A 13,954-nucleotide genomic window follows, 5' to 3' on the forward strand; every position below is an offset into this window, starting at 1 on the left:
CCGCAGTCTGGGCGCCCCCGGCTGCCTCGGGCCGCGGGAGTGAGGGGCGTGGTCGGGGCGTGTCCTGGGCGGGGCGGGGCCCGGCGCCACCGCGCGCCCACTGGGCGGAGGGGCAGGCTGAGGCCGGGTGGGGTGCGCCGCGCGCGCCTCCGCCTCCGAGCCTTTTCCTGTGGGGGGAGGGCCCGCCAATGGGGCCCGGGCCCGTCACGTGGGGCTGACAGCTGGGGCGGGGTGGGGGGTGGCCCGCGACAATGTGGTCCTGAGGCCGCGGGCGCCTGGAGCTGCAGCACGGCGACCCCAGCCGACCCCCTGCTGCCGGGGCCCCACCATGTTCTCCAGGAAGAAGCGCGAGCTCATGAAAACCCCCTCCATCTCCAAGAAGAACCGCGCGGGGAGTCCCAGCCCGCAGCCCTCGGGGGTGAGTGGCGCCCCTGCGGGGCCCCCGCGGGCGGGACCTGAGCGCGACACAGGCCGGGGTGACGGGCGCGCGCGGGGCTCAGGGCCCAGCGGGGCCACGATGGGCTGGCGCCGGGGCACCCACGCCAGCTACAGCCCCCAGCGGGCCCGACTGCAGCCAGCCGGGAGGAAAAGCGGGGACCCGGGCTTAGCAGTCGCGGTAGGGGGCCCTTCGGTGGGCGCCCAGGGAGTGAATGGGGAGTGTGGCGGGGTGGGGTGTTGTTGGAGAGGCTGCAGGATGGGGGCCCCAGGGAGATGGGGGGCTCCAGGCACCCTTGGGGAGATGGGGGAACTAGGGGGTGGTTGTGGGGTCTAAGGTTTACGAGACAATAGAGCATGTATTGTGGTGTGTTGGAAATAAATGAGCCTGGGGTGTCCATAGGGCCTGGGGGTGTCTACAGGAACTTGGGGTGTCCATAGAGCTTGGGGGCATCTACAGAAGCTTGTGGATGTCTGTAGGGCCAGGGGGTGTCTATAGGAGCCTGGGGGTGTCCATAGGGCCTGAGCGTGTTTACAGGAACTTGGGGGTGTCTGTAGGACCCTGGGGGTGTCTGTAGGGCCTAGTGGTGTCTATATTAGTCTGGGAGCGCCTAGGGTCTGGGGGTGACTGTAGGGCCTGGGGGTGTCTACAGGAACTTGGGGGTGTCTACAGGAGCTTAGGGATATTTATAGGAAGCTGGGAGTGTCTACAGGAACTTGGGGGTGTCTGTAGGGCCAGGTGGTGTCTACAGGAGCTTAGGGGTGTCCACAGGAGCCTGGGGGTGTCTGTAGGGCCTGGGGGTGTCTACAGGAGCTTGAGGGCATCTATATTAGTCTGGGGGTGTCCGTAGGACCTAGGTCTGTGGTCCCTTGGGGTGTAGGGACCTACAGGGTGCTTGTACGGGGAATTAGGTGTGTCCAAAAGAGCCCGAGGCCGAGGAGCTCTGCAGGCCGTCCCTTCCCCCATCAGGAAGTGGGGTGTCCCCTCCCCCGTGCTCCCCACAGGCCCCTCCCCTGGCTGTGGTTTGGGCAGAGACCGTTGTTTGTGAAAGCTCTGGGGAAGAGGATGTTGGGTAACAGGTGGGGGGGGCGGTACCAAATCTCAGCCCCATCACCTCTGGCCTTTGACCCCTGCACGGTCAGGCTGAAGGTACTCCATAGCCCCACCTCACTCTGGGGAAACTGAGGCAGTGGCCAGTACAAACCACAGCACTTCATTCATTGGCTCTCCCCCTACCCACCTAGGAGCTGCCCAGGAAAGATGGAGCTGACACGGCGGCCCCAGGACCTGGCCTGGAGCTGCCAGCCACAGCCTCGAGTGCCAAGGCTACAGGCACCCTCAAGCGGCCCACCAGCCTGAGTCGCCACACCAGTGCCTCCGGCTTCCCGCTCTCTGGCCCCGGCTCCTGGACACTGGGCCGGAGCCACCGCAGCCCACTGACAGCTGCCAGCCCTGGTGAGCTGAGCACGGAGGGGCCCGGCCCTGACGCCGTTGAGGACATCTCCCATCTGCTGGCAGACGTGGCCCGCTTTGCCGAGGGCCTCGAGAAGCTCAAGGAGTGTGTTCTGCACGATGGTGAGAGCAGGCAGGGACATGGCGGCCCAGCTGCAAGGCAGAGCCCCTCACAGACACCCCCTGCCCTGAAGGGGCAAGGCAGGTTGGGGGACGGACTTGGGCAGGCTCAGAAGGGTGTTGCAGGGAGGGCTGCATAGAAGAGGGCATTGCAGCTAAGGCTTTGAGGGTTGTGTAGGAGTTTGGAGGCAACGCAGCAAGAAAGGCACTGAGGCAGAGGGAGTGAACACAGGCTCAGCAACCTGGAAATGGAAGTGCAATTGGAGGAACAGGGTGTGAGGCCAGAAGCACAAGGATGCCAGCAGAAGGACCCGGGATTTTATCTGAGGGCAGTGGGGAGCCACAGAAGATATTAGAGCAGAGGGGGAATGGGCTTGCATCTGGGTGCTGGGACCATCTCCGGGGGCTGGACTGGAGGTGGGCTGAGGTTGGGGGGGGTGGGCGGGACCGGCCTGTGAGCTGCGGCCTGCATGATGGCAGTTCCGTTTTTTCCTCCACGCGATCGCTGACAGCCCGGCTTCCTGCCGAGTTATTTTCATCTGCTTCCTGTTTGTCCCTGGCAGCCTGGGCGGGCACCTCGTGCTCTGCCTGCCGCTTGCTCAGTCCCCCCAGAAACCACAGCACGAGGTCCGGTGTCCCAGCCTGTTCCCCGCTAGTCGCCCATTTTACAGATGAAGAAACCGAGGGTCTGGGAGGGGCCCTGATGCCCAGGCCAGCCAAGAAGCGAAGGAGTGGGGGCCTCTGCAGTGGGAAGGGGTGGGAGCCTGGGGTTATCTGGTCCCAGAGGCAGGGGCCGAGCAGGTTTCCTGGGGAAACTCTAATCTCGGGCCGTTTCCGATCCCGGCGCTTCCTTGGAGGCCCGGCCTGGGTGGGGCTCGGGAGGGCCTGGAGGAGACGAGGCCCGGCTGGGGGCGGCCCCGGGCCCAGAGAGGATTAGTTCTGTCCCTGCCCCTGACCCGCTGCGGGACCCTGGGCTGATCCCTTCCTTCTCGGAGCCTCAGGGCCTCATCTGTAAGTTGGGGGCAGTGACCACCCCCCCACAGCTGCTGAGAAGAACCCGCTTTATAAACGGGCTGTACCTGGTGGTTGTTTTTTGGGGGACACCCCAGATGGGATCGCTCGGGCCACCCCGCTCCTTCCCTGATCTCCTCTGGCCCTGTGCTGTTGCCCCATGCCTCGGTTTCCCCACCTGTCATCAGCCAGCTCAGCACCGCATCGCCCCCCACCCAGGATCCAGTGGCCAGCTGGAAGTGGGGACATTTTTCCCCAGGGCCTGAGACACCCCTTAACTCCTGGGCTTGGAGTGGGGAGACCCAGGGCAGGCAGGAGGCCAGTGTGGGGCTCCCCTCCGCAGGGGTGGGGTTGATCTGCACCAGAGACCCCCGACTCCTCCGTGGGCTGGTCCACACCCTGAGGGCTGTGCCAACACTGGATGGGGGTCTGGGGCTCAACCTTGAGGGCCCCAAGGTGAGGGGATGGTGCACAGGGGTCCCCAGCTCTGCCTGGAGTGTACCTGCCCGCTGGGGATGCCGTGCCAGGCTGGGAATGGGTGGATCCCGCCCGCCACTGGCTGTGGGGGCAGCTGCCAGGCCCTTGGTGGCTGAGGCCCTGAGGATGGGGGAACCCCTGGGTTTCTGAAGCCCCTTCCCGCCCCTTCCCATCCAGGGAGGCAGCAGATACAGCACCCATGTCCGAGCCAGAGCAGGGTCCCGGGGGACGCTGGCATTTACCTGGGTCCTTAGTGCCCAGGGGGTCTCCTGTCAGTTTTCCTGTATTTCCTGAGTAGTGTAGATGGAGCACAGATCCGGGGTACCCCAGCCCCCTGGCGGCATCTGTGCCCCTGGCCCCTTGGTCCTTCCACAGCTTCCTGGGGGTTTCCCTTCTGTGCAGATGTGTTGCCCCCTCTGCCCGCCTGCCCAGCATTTTCTAGTTCAGGGTGTTCGAGGAGCCAGGCTGGCTGGAGAAGCCGGGTGACGGTGGGGGAACGGCAGCCCTTCTGATCCTCCGTTTGCTTGTCTGCAAAGTGGGTGATGCTAGTGCTTGCCAGGAGACAGTGAGATGAAGGGGTGTTCTGGGCCCAGTCTCGGCAGGCAGGGCAGGGAAGTGCTGGCTGGGGCCTTCAGAGCCCGAGGAGTTGCTGGGGTGGGGAAGGGACCTCGTGGGCTGCTTGGAGGAGGGGGCGCCAGGGCTGCAGCTGGAAAGACAAGCAGAAGCTCACTTTCTGGGAGACAGAGAAGGGCTTTCCGAGCTGACAGACTGCCTAGGACTAGGTCTGGCCTCAGTTTCCTCATCTCGGGAGGAGGTGGGCAGCCCCTCCCGTCCTCCCCTCCCTGCTCACTCCCAGTCTGCCCCGCAGAGCTGCTGGAGACCCGCCGGCCGCTGGCCCATGAGTGCCTGGGCGAGGCCCTACGTGTCATGCGCCAGGTCATCTCCAAGTACCCGCTGCTGAACACCGTGGAGACGCTCACAGCAGCTGGCAACCTCATTGCCAAGGTCAAAGGTCAGACACTGGGGGCAGCCTCGGCTCTGTCTGGGACAGCTTCCTGGAGGAGGGGACATTCAGAGTGGGTTTTGAAGGATGTGTAGGAGTTTGGGCTCCTCTGCTCTCTGATGCTCCCCCTGGACTGAGGGCTCCCATCAGTCAGTGGGAGGGGTGGTGACCTCCTGGAGGGGGCCGACCACTCATCCTGGCCTCTGCCCCCAGCCTTCCATTATGAGTGCAACAATGAATCGGACAAGCAGGAGTTTGAGAAGGCCCTGGAGACCATCGCCGTCTCCTTCAGCAGCACGTGAGTGGGGGAGCCTGGGGAGTGGGGGGCCCCAGCCTCGTGACCCTGACCCCGTGCCACCCCGCAGCGTGTCCGAGTTCCTCATGGGCGAAGTGGACAGCAGCACGCTCCTGTCGGTGCCCCCGGGGGACCTGAGCCAGGTGGGCAGGGGCCCTGGGACCCGCGGCAGTGGCACCCCCTGCAGGGTGGGATCCCACCGGGCTGGCCTGGGTGACCTCACCCGGCTCTCCCTGGACAGTCGGTGGAGAACCTGTACGGACCGGCGAGCGAGGGCGCCCTGCCCAGCGTGGAGGAGTGCGACGGCGGTGAGGCCCCCGCGCGGGAGGTGGGGAGGAGCTTGAGGGTGTCTAGGGGGTGCAGGCGGGGGGAGCGGGGGCTGAGCAGGCACCGCGCAGGCTGCCCGGCCCCCGAGGAGGTGGACATGCTGCTGCAGCGCTGCGAGGGCGGCGTGGACGCGGCGCTGCGCTACGCCAAGGACATGGCCAAGTACCTGAAGGGCCTCACCGCCTACCTGGAGAAGCGCACGGTGCTGGGTGAGGGCGGGGCCCAGGGCGGGAGGGGCCTGGAGGAGGAGGCGGGGCCTGCGCTGGGGGCGGGGCTCAGGGCGGGGCCCTGGAGGGAGAAGGTGGGGCCTGGGGGAGGGCGGGACTGCGGCTTAGGGAGGTAGGGGGCCTGGGCGGGGTTCTGGAGGAGGAGGCGGGGCCTAGGCAGGGCTGTGGAGGGAGGTGGGGTTTGCCCGGGCCCCGCCCCTCTCCCCCCCACTTACCCGCCCCCCGCCCACCCGCAGAGCTGGAGTTCGCCAAAGGCCTCCAGAAGATCGTGCACAACTGCAGACCCAGCGTCACCCAGGAGGTGGGGCTGCGGCCGGGGGCGGGCTCGGGGTGCTGCGGCGGCGCCCCCTGCCCTGCTGACTCCGCCCTCCCCCCAGCCCCACATGCCCCTGCTGTCCATCTACGCGCTGGCCCTGGAGCAGGACCTCGAGTTCGGCCACGGCATGGTGCAGGCGGCCAGCACGCTGCAGAACCAGACCTTCCTGCAGGTGGGCGTGGCCGGGGGCGTGGCCGGGGCCGGGGGCGTGGCCGGGACCCTAACGCCCGCCTCCCCGCAGCCCCTGACCCTGCGGCGGCTGGAGCACGAGAAGCGCAGGAAGGAGATCAAGGAGTCCTGGCACCGCGCCCAGAGGAAGCTGGTACCGTGGGGCGGGCTGGCGGGCGTCCCCGCAGGGTCCCCGGCCCGTGTGCCCCATGTGGGCGCTGCTCCCTGCGCCACCGCGGGGAGCTCCCTGTCACGCAGGCCCGGGACAGGTCGGAAATGCGGAGAAGAGCGAGGCTGCCGCCTGGGGTCTGCTAGGCACCGCGAGCCCCCGGCTGAGTCCCTTTCCTGGCCTCTGCCATTAGGAGGGTCTGCAGTGAGCAGCCTGTCCCTGCTGCAGGTGTCCTGTGGCTCCTGGGCCGTCGGCATGCTGTGCCCACCCAGTGGCTGGCACGGCACCCTGTGCTCCTGGGCGTTCACGGCCCCCTGGGTGGATGTGCAGCCTCCCCGACAGTGAGGCTGCCTCCTGCATTGTTGCAGCTGCCGGGTGCAGTGTGTGCTGGGGGGCCAGGTTCACCACTTTTGTGTTCAGGGACATCTGGGTTTGGCTGAGCCATGGCCCTGACAAGCGCGTTCCCGTCTCCTGTCAGTGCTTGAAGGGAATGTCTGAGCAAGGGGCGTGAGTGTGCGAGCGACCCACCACGGGCCCTGCCACGGCCGCTATAAACTCTGTGTTCTTATCGGTTGTCCACTCTGGATTGGACAGTCTGTTCCTTGTTGATTTGCTGGAACTCTTTACATGTTATGGAACTAAGTCCTTGGTGATGCAAGTCACAGATTTTTCCCCTCTGCCTAGTTTATTGTTTAACTTTGGGTTTTACCTGTGGCCTTTTTTGCCAGGTAGAAAACTGTGGCTGTTAGTAGTCGTCTTTTCTTTCTACCCTTTTTTTTTTTTTTACATTTTTTTATTAGAACATTTGTGAGTTTACAGAGAAGTCATACAGAATATCTAGACTTCCATATTCTCTCTCTCACACACACACAGCGTTTTAGTTTACATTAGCGTGGTACCCTTGTTAAAATTGATGAATCAGTATTATTAAAACTGCATTATTAGGTGTACTTTAGAGTATACGTCAGGGTTCACTCTTCACATTGTCCAGTTCTGTTTTAAAATGTCTGTTCTGATAACATATATACAACATAATTCTTTTTTATTTTAACCACTCTCAAGCGGTGTTAATTACATTCACAATGTTGTGCTCCTGTCACCTGCATCCACTATGAAAACTTCATCTTCACCCAAACTGAAGCCCTGCACCAGGCCCCACCCCCACCCCATGCCCTGTACTCTAAGTTCTGAGTCTATGGATTTGCAAAATGTAATCATTTCACGTCAGTAAGATCACTCAGTATTTGTCCTTTTGTATCTGGCTTACTTAACTCAACGTGACATCTTCAGGAGTTGTCCATATTGTCGCATGTACCAGAACTTGATTCCTTTTGATGGCTGAATAATATTCCTTCCGTGTGTGGATGGACCCCATTGTGTTTCTCCATCACCTGTCGATGGACACTGGGTCGTTTCCACCAGTTGGCTGCTGTGAATGACTCTGTGGTGAACGTTGGTGTGCAAATGTCTATCCGCGTCCCTGCTTGAAGTTCTTTTGGGTCTCTACCTAGGAGTGGACTTGCCAGGCTATATGGTAATTCTGTTTAACTTTCTGAGGAACCGCCAAAGTCTTATCCATGGGGGCTGCACCATTTTACCTTCCCACCCACGATGTACACTGGTTCCTCTTTCTCCACATCCCTCGCCAGCCCTTATTTTCGTTTTATAAACAATAGCCATCCTAGGGGGTGTGAAGTCATGTCTCATGGTGGTTTCGATTTGCATTTCCCTGACAACTAACGAGGTTGAGCATTTTTTCATGATTTTTCTGGCCATTTCTTTATCTTCTTTGGAGAACTGTCTATTCAGGTCCTTTGCCCACTTTTTCTTGTTGATTTGTAGGTACTCTTTACATATTCTGGATATTAAACCTTTATCAGGGTAAATATTTTCTCCTGTTCTGCAGGTTATCTTTTTACTTTCTTGATAATGTCCTGTTTTTTCTTTTTTTTAATTTTATTGTGAAATAAATTCAAAGTTACAGGAACAGTTGCAAAAACAATACAAACCCCATACACAGCATACCCTGACACCCCTCCCGATACCCTGATCCATCAACTATAACATGCTGTCACACCACCGATAAAGTACTTTTATGCACAAAAATTTTTAATTTTGATGAGGTTCCACTTACCTATTTTTTCTTTGTTGCTTGTGCTTTGGATGTAAAGTCTAAGAAACCGTTGCCTAAATACAAGGTTCTGGAGATGCTTCCCTGTTTTCTATTAGGAATTTTATAATTTTGGTTCTTATATTTAGGTCACTGGTCCTTTTTGAGTTAACATTTGTACATGGCGAAAGACAGGGTCCATATTTGCTCTTTTGCACATGGATTTCCAGCTGTCCCAGCACCATTTGTTGAAGAGACGATTCTCTCCCCACTGAATGGACTCAGCCCCCTTGTCGAAAATCCACTGGCCACATTAGTGGGGCTTCAACTCTGGACTCTGAGTTCTATTTTGCTGGTCCATATGTCTGTCCTCATGCCAAGACCACACTGTTTTAATTACTGTAGTTTTGTAGTAAGTTTGGAAATCAGGAAGTATGAATCCTCCAACTTTGTTCTTTTTCAAGTGGGTTTGACTTTTGGATGATTGGCTTTCTCGTTTCTGTGAAGCAGGGTACTGGAATTTTGATTGAGATTGCATTAAATCTATAAATTGCTTTGGGTGGAATTGACACCTTAACAACTCAAGTCTTTAATCTATGAACACAGTATGCCCTCCCATTTAGTTCAGTCATGTTTAATTTCTTTCGTCAATGTTTTGTAGTTTTCCAAGTAGAAGTTCTCATCCTTGTTCAATTTACTTCTAAATACTTTATTCTTTTAGATGTTCTTATAAATGGAACATCTTTCTGTAGTTCTTTTTCAGATTATTCATATTAGTGTATGGAAACAGTACTCATTTGGGGGTGTGGATCTGCTGCCCCACCACTGTGCTGAACTCGTTCATTAGCTCCAGTAGCTTCGTTGTAGGTTTTTAAGGATTTTCTATATCTAGGATCATGTCCTGTCAAAGGGAAGGTTTCACGTCTTCCCTTCCAATTTGGACGCGTTTTATTTCTTTTCCTTGCCTAATTGCTCTATGTTGAATAACGGTGGTGACAGCGGGCGTCCATGTCTCGTTTCCCATCTTCAGAGGGAGAAACTTCGGTCTCTCACCATCGCGTACGACGTGAGCTGTGGGTTTCTCACATATGCCGTTTATCATTGTACCAGTTTCTCGTCTATTCCTCATTTACTGGGTGTTTTTATCAAGAAGAGCAGGTGGTTTCTGTCAGACGCCCTCTGTGTGTCAGCTGAGAGGAGCGTGTGTTGTTTCCCCCCATCCCGCGGTCAGGAGCCCGGCTGGCCTTGGCCACCTGGGCAGTAACATGGGCATGCCAGATGCCCGCCCGGCCCTGGCACCAGCCCCCCAGTGCCGCGGCCTCCTGCGGGGTCAGGGGGAGGCGAGCCAGGCCTCTGGCAGGTGTGGGGAGCCGGCGAGCCCACGGGCAGGACCCCGTCCTCCTGTCCCCCAGCAAGACGCGGAGGCGAACCTGCGCAAGGCCAAGCAGGCCTACACGCAGCGCTGCGAGGACCACGACAAGGCGCGCTTCCTGGCGGCCAAGGCCGAGGAGGAGCAGGCGGGCGCGGGGCCCGGGGCCGGCGGGGCGGCCTCCAAGGCGCTGGACAAGCGGCGGCGGCTGGAGGAGGAGGCCAAGAACAAGGTGAGGGCGCGGGGCGGGCGCTGCCGGGCCCGGCCCTCCGGGGGGTCTCGGCGCCGGCCTGAGGCCTCTCCGCGCTCTGCCCAGGCGGAGGAGGCCATGGCCACGTACCGCACCTGCGTGGCGGACGCCAAGACGCAGAAGCAGGAGCTGGAGGACACCAAGGTGACGGCGCTGCGGCAGATCCAGGAGGTCATCCGGCAGAGCGACCAGACGGTGAAGTCGGTGCGTGGGGCTGCGGGCGGGGGCGGCGCGGCGGGCACGGCCCCCTGAGCCCCCTGAGCCCCCTGAGCCCCCGTCCCGCCGCAGGCCACCATCTCCTACTACCAGCTGATGCACATGCAGACGGCGCCGCTGCCCGTGCACTTCCAGATGCTGTGCGAGAGCAGCAAGCTCTACGACCCCGGCCAGCAGTACGCCTCGCACGTGCGCCAGCTGCAGCGCGGCGACGAGCCCGACGTGCGCTACGACTTCGAGCCCCACGTGCCCACCGGCGCCTGGTGCGCGCCTGCCCGGGGTGGGGCGGGGGGTTGGCAAGGCCGACGGGGCCCCTCCCCAAGGCTTGGACCCGGGGTGACCCCCCACGCCCCCTCACGCCCCATCCACCGTGTTCCCCCCCAGGTCCCCGGTCCTGCGCACCCGGAAAGGCAGCTTCAACGTGGGCGATGGGGTGGGGGCCGAGGCTGCCGGGAGCCCCCCGGAGGCAGGGGGGCCTGGCGATGGGGTGCTGGCCAAGGAGCGGCGGGGTGAGTGCTGGGGGGGGAGGGGCGGGCAGGGCACCCCCCCCCCACCGCCCCAGGCCCTGTGGGGGCCCCTCACGGAGCCCCTCCCTCCCCAGGGCGCGGCCACCAGGTGCACAAGTCCTGGCCCATCGCCATGGTGGACTCGGACCTCAGCCTGGAGCCCAGCGCCGGCGCAGGTGGGGGGCGTGCCCAGGTGGGGGCGTGCCCGAGTGGGGGCGTGCCCGAGTGGGGGGGGCGTGCCCGGGTGGGGGGCGTGCCCAGGGGGGCGTGCCCGGGTGGGGGGCGTGCCCGGGGTGCAGGGATGTCCGGAGAAGGGGGTGTGCTGGGGGCGGGGAGCATGTTTGGGGGTTCGTGGCTGCCCGGCTGTCCCGCAGCCCCACGGCACGTCCCTCCTGCTGGGGTGCCTGATGCCCGTCTCTGCCCAGGGGCCTTCCAGATGGCGCGGACGGCGTCCAGTGGCACCGTGTCGTCCAGCGAGGAGCTGGCAGAGGAGGCCACGGCAGAGACGTCAGCCTTCGTGCAGGGTGAGGGGCCGCCCGGGGCGGGGGGTGGGTCGGGCAGGCTCTGGTGCTGACCGCCCGCCCGCCTGCTGCAGCCGACCTGGACAGCATGGGCCCCGAGCTTCGGGTGGCCGTGCCCAGCGGGCCGTTCCGCCACATGGGGCTGTCCAAGGCCGCCCGGACCCACCGGCTGCGCAAGCTCCGCACGCCTGCCAAGTGCCGCGAGTGCAGCAGCTACGTGTACTTCCAGGGCGCCGAGTGTGAGGAGGTGGGCGTGGGGGCTCCCGGGGCGGGCAGGGCCGGCCCTCGAGGGGCTGCTGCTGCAGGCAGTCTGGGGGGATGCGGGGGCCGGGCTCACGCCTGCCGCCCGTGCTGCCCAGTGCTGCCTCGCCTGCCACAAGAAGTGCCTGGAGACGCTGGCCATCCAGTGCGGCCACAAGAAGCTGCAGGGCCGGCTGCAGCTCTTTGGCCAGGACTTCGGGCAGGCGGCCCGCAGCAGCCCCGACGGCGTGCCCCTGGTGGTCAGGAAGTGCGTCTCTGAGGTCGAGCGGCGGGCGCTGCGCACCAAGGTGACGGCCGGCGGAGGGGCTGCGTCCAGGGCAGGGCTGGGGGGCCGGGCCGGGGCTGACCGCGCTCCCCCACCTCTCCCCCCCCCCTCCAGGGAATCTACCGGGTCAATGGGGTGAAGACGCGGGTGGAGAAGCTCTGCCAGGCCTTCGAGAGCGGCCAGGAGCTCGTGGAGCTGTCCCAGGCCTCGCCCCACGACATCAGCAACGTCCTCAAGCTCTACCTGCGCCAGGTGAGGCACACCCCAGAGGGGCACAGCGGGCCCCCGTGACACCCCCAACCCCTGTTGACCCCCGCTGACCCTTCCTGCTCCCCCACCCCTCCTGACCCCTCTGGAACCCTCCTGACCCCCCCCAGCTCCCGGAGCCCCTCATCTCCTTCCGCTTCTACCCCGAGCTCATGGGGCTGGCCAAGGAGAGCCTCAAGGCCGAGGCTGAGGCCAAGGCGGCGTCCCGAGGCCGGCTGGCCGGGGCCGAGAGTGAGGCGGTGCCCACGGGCATGGTGGGCCGGCTGCGGGAGCTCCTGCGCGACCTGCCGCCCGAGAACCGGGCCACCCTGCAGTACCTGCTGCGGCACCTGCGCAGGTGAGGGGCGGGGCGGGGGCAGGGTGGGGCTGGGGCAGCGGGGACCCCCACACCTGCCCACACCTGCCTGCCCCCGCCCGCAGGGTCGCACAGGGGGAGCAGGACAACAAGATGTCACCGGGGAACCTGGGCATCGTGTTTGGGCCCACGCTGCTGCGGCCGCGGCCCACGGAGGCCACCGTCTCGCTCTCGTCGCTGGTGGACTACCCCCACCAGGCCCGCGTCATCGAGACCCTCATCAGCCACTACGGCCTGGTCTTCGGGGAGGAGCCTGAGGAGACGGCCGGCGGCCAGGTGAGGCCACCCCTGCGGGGCCAGGCCCCGGCTCGACTCTCAAGGCCGATGCCCTTGTTTCATTTCTCGACTTGCCCGCCGGGCGCCTCTGCTTTGGGGCTGGTGGGTTCCCGGTCTCCCGCTCCCCGAGTTGTCCTAGTGGGGCCTAGACGTGGGACCCTGGAGCTCTGCGGCGAGGCGGGTGAGGGCTGGGCCTCCTCTGTCCGTTTCTCGGCCAAGGTCCCCGAGTGGGTTGTGACCCCTGGGACTGGCATGTGCGGCTCCCGGCCCCCAGCAGCAGGTGCCCATTGGGGCTGGACTCGAGGCTGAAAGCTCCCCCTCCCCCTCTCATGAGGGGCTCAGGGCCACCCCGTGTGACCTCGTCTCAGCCTGGCACATCCGCTAAGACCCTGTCTCAGTGCGGTCTCGGTCCCGGGGAGCAGGACCTAAGAGGGAGGTGGGGGCGGGCCGGACCCCCGCCCTCACCCCAACCTGACCCCGTCCCCCCACAGGAGGGGCCCGGCACCCAGCGGGTGGAGGTGGTGGTCCAGGTGCCATACCTGGAGAGTGAGGGGGCCGCGTGCACCCCGCAGGAGGAGACCGAGGAGGACGGGCCCCGAGGTGAGTCTGACAGAGCCATTTCCGAGAAAGCCCAGAGACCCCTTCGTGGTGTCCCCCGAGCCAAGTCTGCCTGCAGCGGGGTGGGGGCTCGCGGGGTGTCCCCCAGGGTCACAGGGCATCCCTCTCTGCTTCCCAGAGTCTCAGCTCCCGTCCAACGACTCTGACTCGGAGCTGGAAGAGGCCTCGGAGCTGCTGTCACCTGACGGCACCAGCCCCCTGCGCCGCCTCAGCTTCCTGGAGATGCAGGCTAGCGAGGGCAGCCTGGAGGAGGAGGTCCCGGCCGAGCCGCTCGCCGGCCTCGACGCCAACCCGTCCAGCAGCTCCCCAGGGCTCCCCGGCCGGGAGAGGCAGCTAGAGACCGTCTGATCGGGGGCCACGGGCATCCACCCTCTGGACTGTCCTCGGGCCAGGCCTGGCCACGCTTGTCACCAGGGGCTCACAGGCTGCAGGGACCCCCCCCCGCTGGCAGCCTGCATTCAGGTCCGCACGGCCGGTGAGGGCAACGCTGCCTCCGCCTGGTCCGGCCGAGCTGCAGGAGCTCTGCCCCCCGCCAAGCGTCCCACCTTCCCTTCCCCAAGCCTCTGGGCCCCGCAGGCTCCGGCGCAGCTTCGGGGCCCCCTCCCCTTTCCAGAAATGCGGGTGTGGACACCTGGGTGCAGGTACCCAGCAAGGGCTCCCGCCAGCCACACTGTAACTCTCTGACACGCATGTTTATCTCGCTTGGAATAAAGTTTTTCATCTGAGTCCGTCTTCTCTGGCAGCCTCTGGGTAGGGTGGGGCCGGGCAGGGGCACCCACAGCACCGTGCCTCAGTTTCCCTCCCAGTGCAGGTTTTGAGAAGCTGAAACGCTACAGCATGGGGCCCACATGGGGTGCATGAGCCCAGACGGCCCTCAAGGCAGGCTGGGCACACACCCAGAGGTCACAGAACTGTTTCCTCTAAACGTGCAGCTCAGCA

The 13,954-nt window shown here is 63.3% G+C and overlaps 1 protein-coding gene across 3 annotated transcripts; it reads left to right on the forward strand.

Annotated features, from left to right (window-relative positions):
• The first annotated feature begins 239 nt into the window (after window positions 1-239).
• Window positions 240-13,740, forward strand: ARHGAP45 (Rho GTPase activating protein 45). 3 transcript variants are annotated; one of them, XM_037824045.1, is made up of 23 exons: window positions 240-418; window positions 1,681-2,011; window positions 4,365-4,508; window positions 4,713-4,797; window positions 4,865-4,937; window positions 5,036-5,102; window positions 5,193-5,330; window positions 5,585-5,649; window positions 5,726-5,836; window positions 5,906-5,986; window positions 9,524-9,712; window positions 9,797-9,934; window positions 10,019-10,209; window positions 10,331-10,455; window positions 10,548-10,628; window positions 10,878-10,976; window positions 11,048-11,220; window positions 11,333-11,521; window positions 11,614-11,751; window positions 11,877-12,103; window positions 12,187-12,397; window positions 12,889-12,997; window positions 13,134-13,740. In XM_037824045.1, the coding sequence occupies exons 1-23, from the start codon at window positions 329-331 to the stop codon at window positions 13,361-13,363; spliced, it is 3,285 nt and encodes a 1,094-aa protein (XP_037679973.1). In that variant the 5' UTR covers window positions 240-328; the 3' UTR covers window positions 13,364-13,740. The 3 variants fall into 3 exon arrangements, with proteins under 3 accessions (XP_037679973.1, XP_037679974.1, XP_037679972.1); XM_037824046.1 differs by lacking the exon at window positions 240-418 and adding an exon at window positions 490-616 and having other exon boundaries at window positions 10,082-10,209; XM_037824044.1 differs by lacking the exon at window positions 240-418 and adding an exon at window positions 491-616.
• The last annotated feature ends 214 nt before the right edge of the window (window positions 13,741-13,954 follow it).

Source organism: Choloepus didactylus (assembly GCF_015220235.1).
Source record: "Choloepus didactylus isolate mChoDid1 chromosome 25 unlocalized genomic scaffold, mChoDid1.pri SUPER_25_unloc1, whole genome shotgun sequence".
NCBI lineage: Eukaryota > Metazoa > Chordata > Mammalia > Pilosa > Megalonychidae > Choloepus > Choloepus didactylus.

What these genes read in the sequence shown, in the direction of transcription:
- ARHGAP45 (XM_037824044.1), top strand. Translation starts at nt 518, where the DNA reads ATGGGCTGGCGCCGGGGCACCCACGCCAGCTACAGCCCCCAGCGGGCC. An exon ending in GACCCAGCGTCACCCAGGAG is followed by an intron (nt 5,650 to 5,725) that starts GTGGGGCTGCGG and finishes CCCTCCCCCCAG; the next exon opens with CCCCACATGCCCCTGCTGTC. An exon ending in GGAGCCCAGCGCCGGCGCAG is followed by an intron (nt 10,629 to 10,877) that starts GTGGGGGGCGTG and finishes GTCTCTGCCCAG; the next exon opens with GGGCCTTCCAGATGGCGCGG.